General features: G+C 38.7%; 1 protein-coding gene across 3 annotated transcripts in view; it reads right to left on the reverse strand.

The window, feature by feature from the left end:
- BPNT2 (3'(2'), 5'-bisphosphate nucleotidase 2) overlaps window positions 1–16,369 on the reverse strand; it is a 117,106-nt gene that overhangs the window by 72,563 nt on the left and 28,174 nt on the right. For 2 of the 3 annotated variants that reach the window (XR_012416924.1, XM_005563361.4), the window contains one exon: window positions 8,007–14,132. The exons of the other annotated variant lie outside the window; for it this stretch is intronic. Coding sequence is in view for 1 of the 2 variants with exons in the window: in XM_005563361.4 (XP_005563418.2) it covers window positions 13,861–14,132 (272 nt within the window). In the remaining variant the exon portion in view is untranslated. Of the gene's footprint in view, window positions 1–8,006; window positions 14,133–16,369 lie in introns of those variants that run through there. 3 annotated transcript variants of the gene reach the window in all.

Genomic DNA, 16,369 nt, shown 5'->3' on the forward strand with positions numbered 1-16,369 from the left:
TGAGTGTCTGTGACTTTTCCAGGTGCACAGTGCAAGCTGTCAGTGGATCTACCATTCTGGGGTCCGGAGGACAGTGGCCCTCTTCTCACAGCTCCACTAGGCAGTGCCTCAGTGGGGACTCGGTGTGAGGGCTTCAACCTCATGTTTCCCTTCTGCACTGCCCTAGCAGAGGTTCTTCATGAGGGCCCTGCCCCTGCAGCAAACTTCTGCCTGGACATCCAGGCATTTCCATACATCCTCTGAAATCTAGGCAGAGGTTCCCAAACCTCAATTCTTTTTGAGCACCAGCAGGCTCAACACCACGTGGAAGTTGCCAAGGCTTGGGTCTTGCACCCTCTGAAGCCATAACCTGAGCTATACCTTGACCCCTTTTTGCCATGGCTAGAGCAGCTGAGAGGCAGGGCACCAAGTCCCTAGATTGCACAGAGCATGGGGACCCTGAGCCTGGCCCATGAAACCATTTTTTTCCTCCTAGGCCTCTAGACCTGTAATGGGAGGGGCTGCTGCAAAGATCTCTAACATGCCCTGAAGTCATTTTCCCTATTGTCTTGGTGATTAACAGTTGGCTCCTCTTACTTATGCAAATTTCTGCAGCTGTCTTGAATTTCTCCTCGGAAAATGTTTGTTTGGGTTTTTTTGTTTCTATCCCGTTAGGCTATAAGTTTTCTGAACTCTTGCCCTTTTAACATTGAATGCTTTTAACAGCACCCAAGTCACCTCTTGAATGCTTTGATCAAGCTTAGAAATTTCTTCCACCAGCTACCCTAAACCACTTTTCTCAAGTTCAAAGTTCCACAAATCTCTATGGCAGGGGCAAAATGCCACCAGTCTCTTTGCTAAAACATAGCAAGAGTCACCTTTACTACAGTTCCCAAAAAGTTCCTCATCTCCATCTCAGATGACCTCAGTCTGGACCTTATTGCCCATATCATTATCAGCATTTTGGTCAAAGCCATTCAACAAGTCTCTAGGAAGTTCCAAACTTTCCCATGTTTTCCTGTTTTCTTCTGAGCCCTCCAAACTGTCCCAACCTCTGCCTGTTACCCAGTTCCAAAGTTGCTTCCACATTTTAGGGTATCTTTGCAGCAGCACCCCATTCTACTGGTCCTAATTTACTGCATTAGTCTGTTCTCACACTGCTGATAAAGACATACACAAGACTGAGTAATTTATAAAGAAAAAAAGGTTTAATGGACTTACAGTTCCACATGGCTGGGGAGGCCTCACAATCACGGCAAAGGCAAAAGGCACATCTTTCATGGTGGCAGACAAGAAAATGAGAACCAAGCAAAAGGGGTTTCCCCTTATAAAACCATCAGATCTCATGAAACTTATTCACTACCACAAAAACAGTATGGGGGAAACTGCTCCCATGATTCAAGTATCTCCCACTGGGCCCCTCCCACAACATGTGAGAATTATGGGAACTACAATTAAAGATGAGATTTGGGTGGGGACAGAGCTAAACCATATCACATTTATATGATAGAATCCTATTCAACAATTATTTTAAAAAATTCTGTTGAGCATTTCTAGACACAGAAAGACTAAGTAAATAGAATGCAATATAAATATGATAGGAAACATATTGATAAGAGGCAGGAGGCAGACAAAGGTCTAGGCAGATAGGGAAGGGTACCCAGAGAATCTCTGACCCTCCCCACAAGTGTTTATACCAGATGTTTTGTGCAGATAAGGGAACCTGCACAGGGGACTTGCCTGGGCATGCCCACAGCAGACTGGAGGCCCACAGGCACTAGGGGAATGGGGTGGAGCAACCAGGAATTCATGCTTTATGCAGGGGAGGAGGCTGGCCCCTTAAGCTTGTATGTGGTAGCCCTGGTATTCAACTGTGACAAGGAAACCTGCTTGAAGAACCCCTCTCTTTGCTGAGAGCTTTTCTTTTGCTTAATAAATTCCACCCTCCTCACCCTTCAATGTGTCCATGTGCCTAATTTTTCCTCATTGTGAGACAAGAACCTGGATTTAGCTGAACTAAGGAGCAAAAATCCTGCATCAGTATGTATATACACATACAAAGAAATCTAGGTTAATAGGACATATACCAGTATGCAGTAAAGGATTAACCTTGACCAGGAATATTTGGCTCTTGACAAACTTCTAGGAAGTAACCTCTAATCCTTGAAATATCCTGCCTGATAGGCCAGTATGTGTTTACATGGGGGCTGTGAGCCACACTAGATAGTCTAGGCTAACAACATGATTTATGGCAGTGACTTTGGTTCACATGGTATCAACCTGACCTCTTAAAGAGCTGGAGACTAAAGTCAGTAATCTGGCCTATTGATCATTCTTAAGTATCCATCCCAATAAAAACCCTGGACACCTGAGGTGAGCCTCCTGAAATAAACTTTGCAAAAATTTTAACAGTGAAAGAGATCTGCTTTAACCAACTCCATTTTGCCTTTAACCTCCAAACTATCCTTGGCCATTCCTGGGCATGGGCCAAGCTAACTTTTGGATAAATTTAGTTTGTAGTTTAAATAATAGCTCTTTGCAAAAACTAAACTGCCTTTGTAAAACTAATTAAAGACCACCAGGTTAGGAGGGGGAGGGAGGCTTGAATTCTGCAACAAATAGTAGTTAAATGATTACACCATCTGTTATTCTGGAGGTCACAAGATTTCCAACTCCCTAATTTCTCCTATAAATAACATCACTATTGTAGGACCTAAGATTGGCCTTTTGAGATGTCTTTTCAGGCTTTTGCATTTCTGATGACCAGATGACCCCACCCAGACCAACAACTCCTCTGGTGGCCCCCATCCAGAAGCAGACTCAATGCACGAGGACTGATTTTCACACCCCTATTGGTTGCATCCCCTACCAATCAGCAGCACTCATTCCTTAGCCCTTTGCCCATCAGACTATTCTTGAAAAACCCTAGTCTCTGAATTTTCAGGGAGGCTAATTTGAGTAATAATAAAGCTTTGATCTTCCATTTAGCCTTACACAGGCTCTACATGTATTAAACTCTTTCTCTATTGCAATTCCCCTGTCTTGATAAACTGGCTTTTATCTGGGGAGTGGGCAAAATAAACCTGTCTGGCAATTACACTCCCAAGGTGGCAATACTCCATGCGTGTTGCCACATATGGTTGATGACAGAAGTAAATGCTGTCTGCATGACTCTACTGGGAGAGGACAATTTCAAGCTTATATCTAGAACTCTTATGGAGTCTGCCCTATGACCCTTTTCCCATTGTTGATCTTAATCTTTATCCTTTTGCTTTAATACACAATTACCATATAATAATTTAACTGAGTTCTGTAAATCCTTCTAATAAATTGAAGCTAAGAGTGGTCTGGGGGAGCTCTAGAACTGCAGCCATTATGTAGTGTTTGTCTGGGTGAGGTTCTGCAATTTTGGCTGATCTATAATTTTTCTACAATAAACATATATTACTGATTTTATAAGAATGTTTCCACTACTTCAATCCTTTAAATGTGTGTATTATTTCATATAGAGGTAGTTTAAGGAAGTAATCCCAGGGGTGATCACTGTAATGTTATTTGTAATAACTAAAATGGGAAATAACCTAAAGAGAATGCATTAAGTAAATCATACACATCCATCTGTATAGTTGAATATTGTTTTATAACTTATGCTATAATATCTACTGACATAAGAAATCAAAGCTATATTCCTAAGTTAAAAAAGCAGAGAAAAAACGTATTTCTATTATTATTGAAATACACAATACAATTTATATTTCCACAGGAAAATATAGAAAAAAAATACATAAAAATGTGAATCACAGTTTTCTTTGGATAGCGGGATTAGGGTGGTTTTTACTTTTTGCATTGCATTTATCTGTATTTTACTCATTTTCTTTTTGAGCATGCATTGTTTAAAATTAGGAAGACGGTTGGGTACAGTGGTTCACGCCTGTAATCCCAGCACCTTGGGAGGCAGGTAGATCACCTGAGCCCAGGAGTTCAAGACCACCCTGGCCAACATGGCAAAACCCCTTCTCTACTAAAAATACAAAAATTAACCAGGCATGGTGCTACATGCCTGTGAGCCCAGCTACTCGAGAGGCTGAGTCAGGAGAATTGCTTGAACCCGGGAGGCAGAGGTTGCAGTGAGCCAAGACTGTGCCACTCCAGTCCAGCCTGGGTGACAAAGTGAGACTTTGTCTCAATAAAAACAAAAAAACAGGAAAAAAACTTATTTGGAAAAAAAAAAATTACTTTCAGTTCTACCCCCTCAATATATTTTTTAAATCTTCTAAACCAATTTAATGATAGAATCTAAAATTGTTCAATGGCAAATGGAAAAAAAATAGTTTCAAGAGACATTGGTGGGTATAAGTTCTTGAAGATGGGGTGAAAATAGAGGCAGACAATTAGGGAAAGGTGATGAACATATCTCTAAGTTTCCTAGTTTGGGAGACTTTTTGGACACTATTGTCTTTAGCTAAGGAGACTACCAGAGGTTGTGTACTGCAACATAATTACTTTAGATTTGAATATACTGAATTTGAGGAGCATGCAGTATAGTCAATTAAAGATATGCATTTGAAAATATTGGTCTAAAGTGTAGGATAAATTTAAAGCAGGGACATATAAATCTGCGGTCATCAGCACATAGGCAATATTTGAAAATTGCTCTGGGAGAATATGATGAACGGAGACCCAAAAATGGTACCTTTGAAAACACAAACATTGAAGTGTGAATTGTAGCAGAGGACAGAGTAAAGAAACTGAAAAGAAAAGTCGAAGAGGTAGGAGGATAACCAGAAGAAAACAAGGTCACTGAAATCAAAGTGGGAAAAACAGTTCCCAGAAAGCATTAATTAACCACAGCAAAGTTCAAGCCAGACAGCCAGACAGGCAACCCATTAGGCAGTTTGAGAAGTCACTATTGGCCAGTATGGAAGACCATCTCTAAAATGGGAATATTTGCCTTCCCCTCCGTGGGCTATAAGTAAGGTTGATGCAAGAAATGCAAAAATATTATACAAATTATCTAACCATCCTCAGATGCACATAATCCAATTCCCCACCCTTTTATGTGGACACATTACATTTATCTTCCTCAAGTTGTTATCAAATATCCACTGTACTCTTTTGTGCTTTTTACCAGCTTACCTTCTGTGATCTTGACTCTTCTAGGTACTACTTGTTTTTATGTAATCCATGAACAAAGGTGTTCCAACACAAGAAGTTAGCCTCTCCTATTCTGGTAGGAGCATAGGGCCATAGCAAAGGATGCTGGCTTATAATGTGTTTTCAAGGAACAGAAAAATCTTATTTCGTGTCAGGATATATGACAGCAACGAAAATAGAATCACCAAAGGAGAGCCACAGAGGCGATTTAATTCCATGAAATTAAAATGTACTGTGAAAAAACTCACCAGCAACCATACAAACACCTGATATTTTTTGGGTAGATGGCATGAATTTAAAGAGGATGCCAGGAGTTTAAATTTCCCCTATCTCACCAATGGTTATAGAAAGAAAGATTAACTGAAGACAAGGTAGGTAAAGTATACCACTCACCTACTGCCCTTTCATGAGTGTGTGCTTAAAATAATAAATGCAATTAAATATAAATATACATATATACGTAGATAGATAGATAGATAGATAGATAGATAGATAGATAGATAGATAGATAGATAATCGAGATGGAGTCTTGCTCTGTCACCCAAAATGGAGTGCAGTGGCACAATCTCAGTTCACTGCAACCTCTGCCTTCCAGGTTCAAGCAATTCTCCTACCTCAGCCTCCTGAGTAGCTGGGATTACAGGTGCGTGCCACCACGCCCAGCTAAGTTTTGCAGTTTTAGTAGAGACGGGGTTTCACCATGTTGGCTAGGCTGGTCTCAAACTTCTGACCTCGGGCGATCCGCCAGCCTCGGCCTCCCAAAGTGCTGGGATTATAAGCGTGAGGCAATTACAATATTTTAAAAATACAAACCCGATACTCCAATGGGACTCCAATGGACAGTAAAAAATTACTTAGGCCTCTAAAAAGCATCCAGAAGTCATAAACTTCTTGTAATACTCAGGTATTTTCTGCCTCTATATTCAATTGTAGCCTAGAGAGTGTGCTTGGAAGTATATGGAAGGAGTGGTAGTGAATTCCAGAACACCGGCCACCTAGACAATCGAGGCTGGGGCAGAATTCACCAGCGTTCAGAGCAAGCCCACAGTCTCCCCAACCCTGCCATCTTTACATGCAGCTTTGTCAGGGAAGTACTAACCTGCCAAGTCAGTAAGTACTTTTTCCAAGAAGTCCTTAGGAAATTTAATGTGCAAAATTTCAGTCATGCAATATTGGAAATAATGTCAACTTATACTTAAGAACTATAGCTGAAGAAATTAAGATAATGTGGGTAATAAAAAGTTGCTCTCAATGGACTTAGAAAGTTTGCCAGTGATGGAATGAAAGGTCTTGCTATTTTGAAGCTTGCTTTATTGATCCTCAAAAGAAACCTGAATTTTTTTTTTTTTTTTTTGAGACGGAGTCTTGCTCTGTCACGCTCTGTCACCCAGGCTGGAGTGCAGTGGCATGAACTGGCTCACTGCAAGCTCCGCCTCCCAGGTTGACGCCATTGTCCTGCCTCAAGCTCCCAAGTAGCTGGGACTACAGGCGCCCGCAACCACGCCCGGCTAATTTTTTTGTATTTTTAGTAGAGACGGGGTTTCACCGTGTTACCCAGGATGGTCTCCATCTCCTGACCTCGTGATCCGCCCACCTTGGCCTCCCAAAGTGCTGGGATTACAGGCATGAGCCACCACACCTGGTCAGGAATGTCAATTTATACTTAAGAACTATAGCTGAAGAAATTAAGATAACGTTATGGGTAATAAAATCTTGCTCTCAATGGAATTAAAAGAAGTTTGCCAGTGATGGAATGAAAGGTCTTGCTTTTTTGAGCTTGCTTTATTGATCTTCAGAAGAAACTTGAAAAATTTTAAAGAGGCCTAACACCTACAAAACTTAAGAACAAAAGCCTGTGTAGCCTTTTCATTGTACCTTTTTTATTAGTGAAACTGGCCCAATTAACCCATAAAACTGATGTTTATGGGATTTTTTTCAATCAACATAGAAATTGACCCTCCCGGGCTTAAAGCTTAAAACTTACATTTGTCTTACCTAAGTTCCTTCAGGCCTCCCAGATGGTATTAATAGCAAGGAACTGAATCTTACCCAGTCATCCCAACCATCCAATGAGATGTCAGACCATTCATTCAATCACTTGCTGCCTGTTGACGCACTCCATTTTCTCACCCCTCCTGTTTTCCTTCTCTGCTATATAAACGTGTAACTTTAGTCAGGAATTTGGGGGGTTCAGTGAGATAGATTTGAGAGATTTGAGACTTATCTCCCATCTCCCTAACATCACCCAAATAAATAAAGCCTTTCTTCCTTGGCAATACTCATTGTCTCAGTGATTGGCTTTCTGTGTGGCAAAGAAAAGAGATCTAGACCAAAACCTCGGTGTTCAGTTAACAGTACCGCCTTTCTACAATTCTTTCCTTTCTTCCTTTGTTCTTTTCTCTATCCTCCATCTTACTTTTTAAAAATCTAAGAAAGGATTCAAGCTAGTTTTATAATATGTAAGTCACGTACATCTGTTCTCAAACAGATGACTTAAGAGTTGAAAATCAGATGAACTTGTAGAGACAGAAAGCTGAAGAGTTACTAGGAGCTGGCTCAGGGGTGGGGGCAGGGATCTTAGCAGTGGCTAAGTGATCTTAAGGGATCTTAAGTGGCTAAGTGGCTCCAGTGAGGATGCTGGAGAATGAAGAGTTACTATATAATGAGTATAGTTTGTTTAGAAATGATGAACAGGTTCTGGAAATGGTTCCAGGTGGTTGCATAACACTGAAAACATACGAAATGCCACTGAATTGTACACTTAAAAATGGTTAAAATGTTAAATTTTTCTGTGCTTTTTACAATGAAAAAAAAAAAAAAAGGCTGGGGGGGGGTTGGGGGCACAAAAAAAAGGAGATGCAGCACACCATCTCTTTTAGACATGACCAATTTATTCAGAGAATTCAAATTTCGTTTGGCAAAGTATATCGGGGCAGAGAGTTTGGGGTAATTATGTCATTGGAAGCTATCACATTATCTACAGCAAATTGCCTGGGGTAGTATCTAAAGCAAAGGCAAAACTCTTAAAAACTTAGTATGTGGGGGGTGATAATCATTAAATATTTGCAAATGTAACAAAACAAACAACCAGCTTATACAACCAAGGCACGAAACATGCTAATGCTAATAATCCTTTATTCAATTTAATTCAACACACATTAAGTACTTAATTTGTGCAAGAGACTGGGCTAGGTGCTGGGGTTGAGGTGGAAATACAAAAATCACCAAGATGCAATCCCTCTCAAGAACTGTATAATCGAGTAAGAACACATATAGAGATGGTGCTTGCAGGTAAAAACTGCTCTAAAACCATGGGGAGGGAAGAGTTTACTTCCTCCCAGAGGGTGAAGTCAGGACCCACTTAAATTTGGTAGTGTGGTTGAGGAAGGCCATAACACGCTAAGTAAACTGGTGTCTAAGCACGTGACGGCAACAGCTAATGGTCTAGTTCCTCCATGGCTTTAAATACATGAAAGGGAAGAGTATTCAAAGGCATTTTAATTTATCTCATTGTTAGCCCAGTATAAGGCAGGATGACAAAAAATAAATAAAAGTATGAAGAGGCAGGAACACAGATTGAAAACTTCACTTCCTAGTTTTAGTGTAAACTCAAAACTTGTGCATATACATCTAGTTCTTGAAGTCCACATCGCCAAAAGGGAAAAACAAGAAAAACCAGTCCTAGCAGTGCCCTGTCATCATGGCAGAGCACTGTCTCTTCTGTGGGACCGAAACGGCTAGCTTTGGCTACTGCTGGTAATGGACAATACGGCACATGGAAATGTAAGTCCATAAATGTGCCCTCATAATGCAAGAATAAGAAAGGTGGCTACAGGAGATAATTTCAGTGATGGAGGGGATGAAACACTTTTTGGTTAATTGATGTAATGATGACTCACTATGCCTTATTTCCTATTTTTAAAAATACAGAATGAGCAAGTCATTCCTGAACAAAAATTTACTATGTGTATAACATACACCTCAAAATGAATTTTAAGGGAACATATTACTGATCAAATAACACAGTTTATGCTTTTTCAATTTCCACAAATTGTTAGTTATGATACTTAAGGGAACCCTTACAAACACAATATATAACAAGTCATTTTAATATTATCATCCTTAACTTCTGAAAGTTTGGCTTCTGTTATCTTATCTAGAAAGTAAACTACTTACAAATCTCATTTCCCAAAAAATTAATTCAACATCCAACCTTAAAAATAAAAATAAAGCTTTGCCAATGGTAAATTGGAATGCATATACCTGCCAGGCTTTGATGAAATAAAAATAAACAATTTACATAAGCAGTACCTCATAAAACCAAAGCCTCCTTTTGAAGTATAAAGTTCCATTCTTCCTGCCCTCTCACAACTGCCTATCAATTAGAATCCTCTCCCCCTAGGAACTGTACCGGTTTGTAATGTCATACACAAGTATTTTTTAACATTAATAAATTATTGATATGCTACCATAAATAAAGTCACTTTTTAAACCAAAATGACTGCAGAGGACTAACAGCACACTGAAATAATTTATTTAAAACTAAGATTTGCAAAAATGTGATCTATCCTGGTCTAATATTATTAAAATTAAAAATCAAAAGGTGAAATATTATTTCAGACCTATATACACCAAGATGCCAGTTCTTATAAAAAACATACTTTAGTGGTAAATGCTAGGTTATGCAAAAATAATTTTATTTCAATTTAATTTTAATGAACTTCCCCCAACTATAATATTAAAAACATCACAAGAACTTAAGTTTTAATGGCAAAAAGTTCCTATTTTCCCCATCTACTAAAAAGATTGTTTTCCCTTATTAACATACAATGCCCTATTGTTAAGGCACAACTTTTTTTAGATTAAAAATGAAACCATAGATTAGGTTTATTTTATACAACAGTAACAAGACAGACTTTTTGTAGGCATATAAATACATCTTAAATTCAATCAAGATCTAAAATGAAAAATTATTTTTCTTTCTAGGATCAATCAACACATAGCTGATAGGTGGTTACAGCTAGAATAATTTCAACAGTTCCTGTTTTAACCCGTCAGATTGTCTCCAGAAGGCCATCTTCAAAGTGTGATCTAAGAGAGGAAAGCTGAATATTTTCCTTTCTGCACTGGCACTCTACCTTTCTTTACTCATGCTCAGCTATCAGAGATGGCTGTCACCTTCAAAGCCTAAGTGATATCCAATTTTTGAATTCAACATGAGACAAGGACAGATACCCTGACCCTAGGGTGACCAGGGTAGATGTTTGCTTTGCATCCTCCCTGTTACCTGACCTCCCTCTAGCTTCTTTCTGACCCTCTTCCTAGCCACCACCCCTCTCCCTCTGACACAGTTCACAAAATATTCAAAGGGAGCACCTAACAAACAGGAAGAATTTGCACAACTGTTAATTAAAACATACAAACCAAAATGTTTTTGTTACTTCATTATACAGTATAAACAATCCACTGAATAATTACTGATTTAAAATCAAAAAAGAAACACTAAAATTGGGGTGACACATACCAAGACAAACATGACCATCTTGTAGGTCCTTGTAAATTCAACTGAACTGGGAATACAAGTAGGAAAACAGTAAAAGCAAGTTTCCTCAAGCATGTGTATCTACCCAACTCTCTTGTGTTTTTTTCTACATTTACATTCTTGAACAATGGGTAGAAAGAAATACTTTGTAAAAACACTCATGTTAAAGACTTGACAACGTAAAGGTTTGTGGTTTTGAAGGTGATTTTCCTTTACTTTCTGAGGAGTCTTTGTAATGTAATAGTTAACTAGGCCTCCTCCAGGACTGATCTCCCATACTAGGAACTTTACCAGAGCTTCAGATTTCAGCAGCCAATATCCAGAAAAATGTATTATCTAAAAGAATTTGGGAGTGAGAGTTGTGCGGGAAGCATCCTGGCTAAGAAAGAAAAGCAGAGATAAAGGAGAACATGAATGGGCAAGGGACATGGTCACAAGGTAGAAGAGATGAAGAGGGGCAGAGGAGGGGGACAGCTGATAGGTACTGAGATCACTGTCACTGCCTCTACTAAATGTGGTGCGTAAGTTATATTTTAAGGAAAAATTGCCTCAAAATAAGGGCAATAGTGAAGAAAAGACAAGGAGCTGGTGAGGTATGGGTCATTAAAAGTAAAATGTAATGACTTTGCTACTTTTCAGAAATAATTTTAAAGTAATTTTGGGAGATTACATTACCCATTCATGAAGGTGTTTTACTAGTATGCTCTGGCACAATGTCTTGTATAAATAAATATAAATACTGTTCCTAATTCCGCAGTGTATATTGGCTTTTAAAAACAAACACTTTTAAAAATGAACTTTTTATAAAAGTACTTAAAAATCATTAGTAACTAGACTATACCCAACGTATTATAAAAATAATGTATTTAACTCTCAACCAATATCTTAAGTTTTGCACACAACACACACTCTTCACAAAGTCATTATCTATATGCAGATCAATAAAATAAAAATAAAAATAAAATCATCACTTTGGGAGGCCGAGGCAGGTGGATCACCTGAGGTCGGGAGTTTGAGACCAGCCTGACCAACATGGAGAAACCCTGTCTCTAACAAAATACAAAAAAATTAGCCGGGCATGGTGGTGCACGCTTGTAATCCCAGCTACTTGGGAGGCTGAGGCAGGAGAATCACTTGAACCCAGGAGGTGGAGGTTGCAGTGAGCCGAGATCATGCCATTGCACTCCAGCCTGGCCAACAAGAGCGAAACTCCATCTCGAAAAAATAAAATAAAATAATTCCTGCTAATTTGAACTAGTTTGCTTCCAATTAAATCAGAGTTCCCATATAACATTGAAATTAAATTCCATTTTTTACTTGCCAGTCCCATTTCCCTAACTTTGACATACTACAATAAAAACAGATGCTTATACCACAGGACTCTGGCAACAGCATATACCTTTACCATCTGGCCATCTCTCCTGAAAAAGAAAGTTTCTTCAGCTTATTGCAAAGTAAAAAAGATGAGGTCTGACTCTTTTCAAAATTCTCAAGTCCTATTTAAATATCAAGTGTTCCAACTACCAAAACTTTGAATCTTCACTGAAAAGGCGCACTAATGAGGCCCACCACCTTCTTGAATTTGGCCAGTTGTAAGAGATTGGGTGAAACATTTGTGTCATATTAGACTCAGTTTACTAATAAGAAAGTAAAGGGCTTTGGACAATGTAACATACAAACCTAAAGTATGCACATTCCACCAGGCTAGAATGTACATTCTTTGGTCAATTTTACTTCCAAGATAAGAAAATAAAAGGAAAGCTGCATTATGGTTAAAAAATTTAGCAAAGGAAGAAACCATGAGAAATCCCTCTCCTTATCAGTATGTTATGGAATACAAGGGCACTGGAGTCACATGAAATAATGGCATGGATAGTTTACATGAAGTTTCCAGATATCACATTGAGAGAAACCACACAAACCAATGAAAGATAGTTCACAAAGCAAGGTTCTAGTTACGGTAACACAATGAATATGTCACAACTTTTTTTTCTAACCAGACTGAATAGAAAAAAATTTCATCAAAAAGTACCTTAAAACTTCTCTATTTTAATCTGAAGGGAAGTTAAGAGAATCTCAAAAGTTACTACACTTTCAGTTTGGTTAGGCTAGATACATTTATTAATAGTAAAAGCAACCATGGCAAAAGCAACCATACTCATTCTTGATAATGAGAGAATCTTCTATATACAAACCTGGCAAATTAAAAAAACAATACTAAAAGTCTGAAAATAATGAAACCTAGTTCAATTCATGTAATGTCAAGTAACTTTCAATTGTAATAGAATCATTTATATTCTTATAGTGCCTTACAGCATATTTTATCCTTATGAGAAAATGAACCAAAATTATAGTGCTAACCCTGCATCCTTAAACCAAACCTCACAAAGTTAAAGACTAAGTGTTGGTCAGAAGGAAAAGGATGCAACCATGCATCTTCCGTAGGGAAAATGAAAATAGACAGCAAGAGAGCAGAAATGCTGAACTCATGAGTACAAACACATTTATATCTTTATAAAAACAAAACAACACACACACATACACACAGAAATTATTACAATGCAAACCATCATGTGTCTCGATTTTCTACCAGCTGGTGAACCTGTTATTAAAATTTCAAAGAAAAAATCAATTAAACTTTTTCTATTTTAATCCATAGAAATATTCAGTAACATAAATACAACATTTGTTGCATATTAATGAATGTGTGGCTTCTTGTGCTTTCCATCCAAATTAGAGGTAAAAATCCCCAATGACTTTATTTTCAATGAGATAAAGTTGTAAAGTTATATTAAACATCTACACAAAAATCAATCTTTCCTTCAACCGAATTCTACATGAAAGTACTAACAGTGAAGATTCATGATGTTGTGTGAAAATGGTGACTCATAACAATGTAGACTCAGCTACAGATTTTAATTCACAAATATATATATGCGCCTTGTGTATGACAACTGTATGAAAATAGTCTCAAAAATAAAGACAATACTTGAGACACAAAGCAACCCATTTTCCCTGATCTTGCATCCTATTACAGGGAAAATAAGTCTCTGATGCTTCATAAATACTTTAAAAAGTTCGGGATGGCCTTAACCATGCATAGTCTCCACCAATCCTTCGAAGCTTCCAGCATTTCAGGCTAACCATTTCAGCTGTGAAGAACTGTACCCTGTAATCAGTTATGCTTATTTATGTCCTGTCTTTTCTAGATCTGGGAGTTTTCTGACCAGGGCCTGGTGGTTCATTCTGATGCTAGCAAGGAGTCCCCCTTCAATGCCGTCTGAACCAGTGTAACTGATTTCTTCACCACTCAGGGTAGTCATATGCCCCCCAAGGGCTTTTAAGATGGCATTACCAGCACATATATCCCACTTTTTGATGTATGTCACATGGATATATAAATCAGCTTTTTCTTGACTCTTATCAGGCACATCCAAAAGTGCTAAAACTTTATAACCTAAAAGATAAACAAAGAATTTAGGTTATTATTCAAAAAATTTTAAGAAAGTAGCATACTTTTTTGATTAAGTATACTGTTAAAATAACAGGACGGGGTGTGCAGGAGCTTGCTGCAGTCTCTGCAACTGCTTAAGTTTAAAATTATTGTATCTGTGTTTTTTTTTTTTGTGTGTGTGTGTGTGACCAAGTTTAAAATTATTTCAAATTGAAACAATTTTAAAGTAACAGTATAAACATTAAACTCAGAACAAAAATACATTGTAAAGTAACTTATTTTTTATTTTATTTTTTTTGAGACAGAGTCTCGCTCTGTCGCCCAGGCTGGAGTGCAATGGCGTGATCTCGGCTCACTGCAACCTCTGCCTCCTGGGTTCAACCAATTCTCCTGCCTCAGCCTCCCGAGTAGCTGGGATTACAGGTGAGCATCACCACGCCCTGCTAGTTTTTTTTTGTATTTTTTAGTAGAGACAGGGTTTTTCCATGTTGGTCATGGAACTCCTGGCCTCCTGATCTGCCTGCCTTGGCTTCCCAAAGTGTTGGGATTACAGGTGTGAGCTACTGCACTCGGCCTGCAAAGTAACTTATTAAGCTAGTCTCAAATGTAACTAAATATATACCTATAATTTAAAATTTTTAAATATACATTGTGGTTATTTTCTATGGAATGACACATTCAGTATGTGCCATTTTCTATGGAATGACATATTAAACACACAAGTTTTACCTAAATGTCTAAGTAGGCCTCATGTGAAAGAGAACAGTAACACTACCACTCTAAAGCCTTTTTGTAATGAGGCAGAATTTTAAAATTAATAAAAAATGCAGAAGAAACTGAGTCTAGAATCTAGTTATCTCATCCCTACTGGGTATTCTGGACATTTTTCCTAACCAACCTAACAGAGAACCTCTAAGAAAATAATGAAGCCATATTAAAGAAGGCAGATATATAGAAAAGAAAATTAAAATTACTAGGCTTAAAAGTTAAAAAGTATTGGCCAGGTGTGGTGGCTCACACCTGTAATCCTAGCACTTTGGGAGGCCACAGCAGGCAGACTGCCTGAGCTCAGGAGCTCAAGACCAACCTGGGCAATATGGCAAAACCCCGCCTCTACTAAAAATAACAAAAAATCAGCCATGGTGGTGCATGCCTATAGTCCCAGCTACTTGGGAGGCTGAGGCACAAAAATCACTTGAGCCCAGGGGGCGGAGGTTGCAGTGAGCCTAGATTACACCACTGCACTCCAGCCTGGGAGATAGAATGAGATTGTATCTCAAAAAAGACAAAAAAAAAAGGAAGTATTACTTCTCCCGTTATGTGTGCTGAGAAGATTTTCCAACACATTTGTTTGCTGACCATAATTTGCTATTAACGTGAATTAAAACATTTCTGACATGTTAGACAGTACCCATAACAGGAGCTGACAAACAGCCCCTCAAGCTAAATCCAGGTCATGGCCTGTTCTTGTAGGGCTCTTAAGATGAGAATTTTTAAAAAATATGTTCAAAAGTTCATTAAAGAAAATCAAATAGTATGCAACAGAGACTGTATATGACTCACAAGGCTTGAAATTGTATTATCGGTTTCTTTTCTGAAAAACTAGGCTGACTAATATAATAGTACAGAATATACAGTAAGGTGGGTGGGCACTAGCCTCTCTTGCTCATCCCAGGCATGCAGGTTAAAGAGTTCAGGGGTGTTAGTGACTCAGGGATTAGCCTTTCTAATAATACTTACGATGACTCCTGGCGTCTTTCTGCCATATAAGGCATCTTAAGTGCTTGATCTTTCTTCCCCTCTGTGATATTCCCACAGATAAGACAATTATTTTGAAATCAGATTGCATAAAAAGCAATCAGTGGTAGATCTAATGGGAGGGAATATGCTTTTGTGTATTCAAGAAAGAGAAATCACTGTTGTGAGACTGCTTTTTTTTTTTTTTTTTTTTGAGACGGAGTCTCACTCTGTTGCCCAGGCTGGAGTTCAGTGGCCGGATCTCAGCTCACTGCAAGCTCCGCCTCCCGGGTTCACGCCATTCTCCTGCCTCAGCCTCCCGAGTATCTGGGACTACAGGTGCCCGCCACATCGCCCGGCTAGTTTTTTGTATTTTTTAGTAGAGACGGGGTTTCACCGTTAGCCAGGATGGTCTCGATCTCCTGACCTCGTGATCCACCCATCTCGGCCTCCCAAAGTGCTGGGATTACAGGCTTGAGCCACCGCGCCTGGCCGAGACTGCT

The sequence above is a fragment of the Macaca fascicularis genome, chromosome 8, assembly GCF_037993035.2.
Source record: "Macaca fascicularis isolate 582-1 chromosome 8, T2T-MFA8v1.1".
Lineage (NCBI taxonomy): Eukaryota > Metazoa > Chordata > Mammalia > Primates > Cercopithecidae > Macaca > Macaca fascicularis.